The sequence below is a fragment of the Lissotriton vulgaris genome, chromosome 6 (genome assembly GCF_964263255.1).
Source record: "Lissotriton vulgaris chromosome 6, aLisVul1.2, whole genome shotgun sequence".
NCBI classification, from domain to species: domain Eukaryota; kingdom Metazoa; phylum Chordata; class Amphibia; order Caudata; family Salamandridae; genus Lissotriton; species Lissotriton vulgaris.
Window position 1 is genome coordinate 899827307 of NC_141694.1, and position 7524 is coordinate 899834830.

Genomic DNA, 7524 nt, shown 5'->3' on the forward strand with positions numbered 1-7524 from the left:
ACTCTATGCAACTGTACTTTGCCCCACTCCATGCTGCTCTACTCTACTTTACACCATTCTACTCTGCACCACTGTGCTCTACACTTGTCTGAACCATTGGCGTCCGCAGGAGGGGGCAAGGAGGGGCGCTTGCCCCCCCCTGGAGCAACCCTCCTTGCCCCCCCTGCAGACGCTCATGAAAACCGTGACTTGAAGACGGGGTTCTCACTCTCTTTCCTCTCCTTTCTTTCATTTGCTTCCCTGTGAAATGGATCCAAAAAAGAAAGACGCTTTTGCTGGAAATGTCATATTTTTCTGACATTTTATTTCCAAAGTGCAGCATTGGGAATAAAAGGCTAAAAATATGAAAAAATAGATAAATAACTAAGTAAAGTAAGACAGAGTGGTAGCAAACTGGCCAAACTGATTTTATTCACACTGAAACACATTAGCGCCACTTTTACAGAGTTTGCCAGTGAAGCGCTATTTTTGTTTTCTTGTCTTTGTTTTCCCTGGACTTGGAACTAGTGCACCAATCCTGGAGGTACTGCAATGTGTGGATTGGAAAACAAAATGTGTGCTGCGGCTCTGCGTCCAGGGATGTTGTCTTTTTTCCCTACTTCTTACGTTTTGTAAGGATATAAGCAATGGCCATTGAAATGGGTCCATTCAGTGCCCTGTAGTCGTGTCCTTAACTTTTCAGGCAAAAGCACTCACTTATTTCTGAATAGTGAGTGCAAAAGCATTAAGGTAACCATGTTGTTCCTGCTTACATTTCCCATGGTTTGCTAAATTTTGCATTCCCTATAAGTGTTTGCTTTTTCCAGGATGTTGTTACTTTTTTTTTTGTAGGCCGCATATTGCTCTTGTCTAGTGCGTAATTTAAATTGAGCCGCATCCAGGTGTTTATAGCGGGCAACAATTGGGTTGTAGTTGAAGACAGTGGGAGTTTTTGCTCAGTGGGGCAGTACGGTGTTCAGTGGGGGAGAAGATGTGGCACTATGGTCAGAGCTGCTGAATTTGGAACTGAGAACCAGGTTCAGCCTTAATAACCAGTCCACCAGACCACTCTCCTGCGAGAGCACAGTCACATGCTAGACCTTAAAAGGCTTCGCAAAACCTTAGAAGTCCTGGTGTCTTCGCACCAGCAGGTGGACCTTAGCATGACAAGTGTAGGTTAACCTTCAAGGCTTGTCCACCACTATCCATACTGAAGTTCACCTCCAGTCTTGCGGGCAGGCCTATGAAGCAGCACACCCTAGAAAAACAGTCACTGAAGTCACAGGACCCTTGAGAAGGACCAGCTCTAGTACAACCAATGTGACCGCACCGGGTGCTGACTTTAGGTGGAGGCATCATGTTTGCAAGTATATTATGGTTTTAAAAACGCTTGCTGCCTCCTTCCTGGCCTCCAGCAATTTTCGGCAACAATAAAAATGGCATGATGACTCGGTGATTAATGTTCTTCCTAGAGAGAGATCAGAATTTTGTCTAGTGGAAGTTTTGACTCATGGAAAGGTAGCTCAGAGGGTTAATGTACCGGCTGCAAAGAACATGCGCCATGCAGATCACAAAGTGCACATAATGTAAATAGGTCAGTGGGCTACTGCTTTTGTCAGAGAGATCCTTTTGTTACTTGCAGTTTATAAGTTAAAATCCTAACTTAGAACAGTGAGCTATTAACTGTCATTTAAGAGCTGCATACAAACTGCAAGGTATAAATTAGAGAGTTATGTCCCCCCTCCCAGTCTTTGATTATCCTAATGTCCCAAAAAGTGTTCTTTTGGACAGAAATCAATTCTGATTATTAAGGAGAACCCCCAACCATGGTATTACATTTTAAATTCCGGGTATTGTGTTTCTCCAGACCAATCACTATAAAACTATACGGGCTACTGGTATGGTTGTCATGTGACTCCTACACCTTGTAGTCCTTAGTCTTATGTAACATTTTCTATACAGTGATTTACACACAAATTGATTGTCTCAGTGTAATGTGTGTGATGTAAAGTGCTCTGACACCCTACAATGGTATGAGTGGCGCTGTAAATCAAATTAAATGCATCTGCGAGAGAGTGGTTATGGAAACTTGGGGGGCACAGTTAAAGGGTGGTACTGAGGGAATCCATGGCAGAGGTTGTCCTTGGGGGGCACTAACAGTGCTATGGCTGGCCCTGCCCTTGAGGCTAGTCTGCCTCACCCATAGGTACCTCCATTGGCCTTGTTTCAGCAGTAGTAGCTGCAACTCACCAGGGAATGGCAATTCAGGATTTGCACGCACACCAAACTAAGTTGGCAAACTTACAGTCACCCGGCTTCATTCACAAGCACCTTTAACATGTGCTGCCTGCTGTGGGGCCACTGGAATTAATTATGCAGCAAAGGATGACAACATTATGCCGTAGCGTTGACTAAATTATGCATTAAAAAAAAGGCTGCAGCGTAATGCAGTATATTTTCAGATATTTTATTATTTTGACGTGTGTACACATGCTAACAGTCTCTGGAAAGATTTTGCCTTATTAGTACCAGTGTAATATACAAACGCAGCAGTAAGAAAGGTGACCAGTCAACCTTTACAATAGGCCATCCACTCTGCAGCAACACAAGTCACATTTTATATTAACTTTTGATATGTTTGAGTTACAAACAATTTATTAGTTCAAATGGTCAGATCATGCAGCAGATCTTGCATTATGAGGCAAATATGGCAGAGCCATAATTTTAGAGAAAACATTTGCAAACTAGGATATTTTGCCATTCATGTTTGAACTGCTGTTGTGGAAAAAGGGAGTAGTGCTGATGACAGAAACTCCAGGGCTCGGCGACAAATGGCTTGTGTTTCCGCATTTTATCGTATTTGGTACATTCTGTGATTAGAAGCATATCCCACTTTGTGAATATATTTTAATGTCAATAACTCATTATAACCTTAAATAATCATGTGTATCCATTGGTTGATTAAATTGGGCAGTGAAATGCCAAACAAATACTAAAAATTGGGATGTCTGCGCATTCTGGCCACACTTCTGGCTCCACCCACAGATCCAATCCTTGGGTTATTCCCGCCCTTTGATTCTCCGACCACTGTTCCCCTACTTTTTATTTTTTTTTGTAAACCCTCCATGGGTCTATACCCCCAAATTGAGAAACCGTATGTTGCAATTGCGATACATTTTGATTTATAAATGTTCAACATTGCCTCTACAGGTTTGGTCCCCAGCCGTTTAGAGAACCCATTTATGGCCGCAATTGCCCTAGCCATACCATTAACCTTAATTTTATGTTGAGCAACCCATGTACCATTCTCGTCAAAAAGAACCCCCAGGTACATAAAAGAGGTTACCCTGGAAACTTCGGAGCCTTCACAATAAAAAGGCCTGCAATTTCTTTTACTCTGGTGGCCTATACTCATCACATTTGATTTAGCTATGTTTACCCTTAAATCCAATGAGTTCATGAAATTTCCAAATCCCTCTAGCAGCTTCTGTAGGCCGACCGATGTGCAAGATATCAAAACCGCATCGTCGGCATACAGAAGTACAGGGCAGCGCTCCTGACCAATTTTAGGAACATCTAAACTAGCTACATCTAAAAACTTGCCTAAATTATTAATATAAAGGGTAAAAAGTAATGGTGCTAAAATACAACCTTGTCGGACTGTTCTCCTACTTTTTTCCCCCACTTTGACCACTGTGTAAGACTCAGCATCCCTGGACCTGTGATGTGCTGCCGCTGCGGGCATCGCATGTGCCACGCGTTTACGGTGCCGGGCTTCCGCATGAGGGAGATGGCATTATTGTATTGCTAAACGTGGGCCGGTTGTCAGTTTGACATTGACTACACGTAGAGGGACTCTACGTTTTTTTTCAAAAATATAGCTAACATTTGGACCTATACATTTTATTTTGTATAAATTAATTGAATGTGTGTAAAATTTAGCAATGCCCAGGGAATTCTAGTAAAGGGAGCACCCATTGGCGAATCACTAGCGTGTGCGATTGCTGTATTAATTATTACTAACTTTGACGTTGTGTTTTAACTTTGGATAAAAGTTATCATGAATTCTAGCACCAAGAAGCCAATATTGGTAAATATGTGTGCTACAAATAATCCCTAACATACACTGTGCATACAGTATATTTAATCTGGTGCTTTAATCATAGGCTGTTTTAAAGTATCCTGATGAAAATCCAATTGTGCTGAAGAGAGCCTTGATTGGTGTTGGATCGAGGACCCGGAAGTCTGCACACCTAGCAGACAGAGATAAAGCACCTTGTCAGAAAGTTTTGCGTTTTCCCTACAGGTGGTGTTTGTTGGCCTGTGGCAGGGTCAGTCACATGTCCTGGATTCCTGGCATTCAATTGAGTCTATCCCAGTTCTGCGCTCCAGTGTTTCTTGTGCTCCACCTGGCACACATCATGTTGGAGAATGGTGATGACGTTAACATTTTGCCCCCCCCCTGGAAAAATTTCTGCGGACGCCCATGGTCTGAACCTCTGCACTTTGCCCTGCACCACTCCAGTTTACCCCACTTCACTCTACTCTGAAACAATCCACTCTATGAACACTGAACCCTATGCGTCTCTACTCCACTCTGCACCACTGCACTCTACGCTGCGGCCCTCCACTCTACTCTATATCACTGCACTCTAAGCTAATGTGTTCTACACCACTTTAATCATAACCATGCACTTTATGCCATTCTACTCTGTACTTTACTGCACTTCACTCTAGACCTCTCTACTCCACGATACGACACTCCACTCTACAAAAATCTTCTCCACTCTATGACACTACTCCACTCTACGCAGCTCCATGCCACTTTACTCCAACCTATGACACACTACTCCATCTGACACTCCATGCCACTCCACAACACTCTACTCTATGCAGTTCAGCTCTACTAAACTACTCCACTCTGTGCCACTCCAGCAAAGACAATCTACTCCGCTCGACGTCACTTAAATCGGCTCTATGCGTCTCAACTCTACCCCCTCCAAGAACTGCTACTCCCTCAACAACACTCCACTTCCCTTTACCTCACTAACTTTTAGCCATACTGAACAGCAGCCACGCTGGTGTACAACATGTTTAAAACATATCGGCAAAGCCAATAGCTCTTGCACAGGTGATATCTACTGGATTTGCCAATGCCTTTTAAAAGCACACACTTCACAGCTTAGCTGATAGCTCCCTTACAAAGCCTCTCCAAAAATTTAATTGTGGCATCAGGAAGCCTATACTCTATGCCACTCCACTCTTCTCCCCCACTCTACTACCTCCACAACACTCTACTCTCTCCACGGTTCATCTCTCACCTTTACCCAACTAACCTTTAGCCAAAAAGAAAACAGAAGCCACGCTGGTGAACATACAACATGCTTAAAACCAGCCACGACCCGTATAGGGCGTGTCACCGGGCGGAATTTCGTTGCGAGCGCTGCATCGCCAAATGCGATGCAGTGCGCGCAACAAAATTTGTTTTATTTATTTTTTCGTTACTTACCTGAAATCGTCAGTTTGCTGCATTTTACAACCCCCCACCCTGCCCCCTACCCTACGTCACTGCCCGGTGACACGCCCTACAGGGGCCATGGCTGCTTCAAACACAATTGCAAAGCCAATAGCTCTTGACCTGTTGGCTTTGCCAATGCTTTTTTGATTGCTGTCTTTTAAATGCACACACATCACAGCTTAGCTGATAGCTCAATTACAATTACAATATCTCTAAGAAAGTTACAATTGTGTCACCAGGAAGCTTCCAGTGATCCCTCAATTAAAGCAAATACAGCTTTCAGGCACCCTTTACATTAGCAGAATGAGCAGCTGTGCACATTTACAATTCTCTCAAGGAAGCAGGCACCCTAGCAAGTAGGCTCGTTTAGCTACCCGCCCCTCTCTCAGTTTCACAGCACAGGAGTCTCCCTGTCTTACACTTCAGCTGAAGCATTTCAACTAGCGGAATTAACTGTCCTGGGGCGGTAATCTTAACACAAAAATTAGGGGTATTGTTTTTTCTAAAATTCACGGTCCAAAACGCGCCCCTCCCCTGTTTTACTACTCCATATTAGTGGACCAACAGCCATGCAATAAAAACTTTTTTTAGGCAGTTTTATATAGCGCGAACTGGATCCGAAGGTCCTGGAGCGCTTTATACGAGCACCAGTTAAGTTAGGCAAGGGAAAACATTTCGCTTTAAATTGGACTACATCGTCATGACAGTGTTTAGGAAAGAAAACTACAAATGTGTAAAAAAAAAAAAAGTTCACGAAAAAGCGGAGCATGTTTGGGTTAGCAGCTGTGCCGCATGCTAGCGCCTGTTTAACACAAGAAGACTTTTCATTTATTAACTCGAGTGACAACACAAAGGTTACTTGCACTTTGCGCCTCGCAGGATTCGAGCCCCTGTAAATGAACTATTCACCAGAACATGTGTTAACCATCAGGAGAGAATGCGCAGCTTTCGGTGTCAGTGTAGTGCAAGCAAAAGACACCGATTGTTTTTTTTTGCGCCCACATGATCCGTCCGGATCGTACGTACCGCGTCTGGAGGCTCCCTCACGTCTTTCTCCGCCTTTCCTCCCCTCTCCGCGGGAACGCCGTCTCCCTCGCAGTTTTTCATCACGGACCCATGCATTTTTGGCTGCACAAGCGGGGGCAATTACTCACGAGCAGGGAAGTTCTGAAACTTGGGGGAAACGCACCGGGGACCCACAGGCGCGCCCAACCCCGGCTGCTGAACGCGCATAATCCGCGAACCCGGTGGTGAGTTAGGATGCTCCTCGCACATTCAGTTCAGCGCCGAGGACCGTGAACACTTCCCCCTTGCTCAGACACCACAAACAGCGCCGAGCATCCGCAGTCGTTCCTCTCCGCTATGTTTTAAAGCCATGATTTTTGACCGTCATGTGACACAGGATGTAGCGGAAACAGCTCAGCAGGAATGCGAAGGAATTTCAAGGCTCCTCTTTCCAGAGTAACATTTTAACCACATCTGCTCGATTGTGAGGAAAAACTGTTCTTTTCTCCCCTCCTCCTTCACGGGATTCTTTTAGGCAAACGCTAGCAGGCGCGAGCGTAACTTGAAACATGATGCCCTCCGCTTGGAAGCCTCCCCCTCAATATAAAACGTGGTCAATATGTAATAGGTAAAATAGAAAGTTTGCAAAATCAGATCAGACTGGAAAAAAAATGCACAAATAATTTTTCAGTAGTAAGCTCCTCAAATGTCCTTGTGTCAGGTAACCGGTGCTCATGTAAAGCGCTCCAATACCGTCGAGTCGAGTTCGCGCTATATAAATCTGCAAAAAAATTAAATAAAATGGGCCTATATAACTACATCATCAAAATATCTGTGCTGTTTCTGCTACATAAAGTACAAACAATTGCGCAGCATAGCCATAATGCTAACTTGCAGAACACTTGCAAAAATGCTCCCCAAAAAAATGATGCGCAACGCACTGCGTTCTGCTAACTTGTTTGAAAAACGCAATGTGCATTTTTTTTCTCAGGTATTCAGAAAATGTTTTTTTTTTTTTTTTA

At 44.0% G+C, this 7524-nt stretch overlaps 1 protein-coding gene across 1 annotated transcript in view; it reads right to left on the minus strand.

Moving 5' to 3' along the window:
* LOC147708131 (two pore calcium channel protein 1-like) overlaps positions 1-6890 on the minus strand; it is a 531957-nt gene extending 525067 nt beyond the window's left edge. The window contains exon 1 of the mRNA XM_086926891.1: positions 6524-6890. Within this exon, the coding sequence (XP_086783017.1) occupies positions 6524-6619 (96 nt within the window). The 5' untranslated portion in view covers positions 6620-6890. The remainder of the gene's footprint in view (positions 1-6523) is intronic.
* Between the last annotated feature and the right edge of the window lie 634 nt (positions 6891-7524).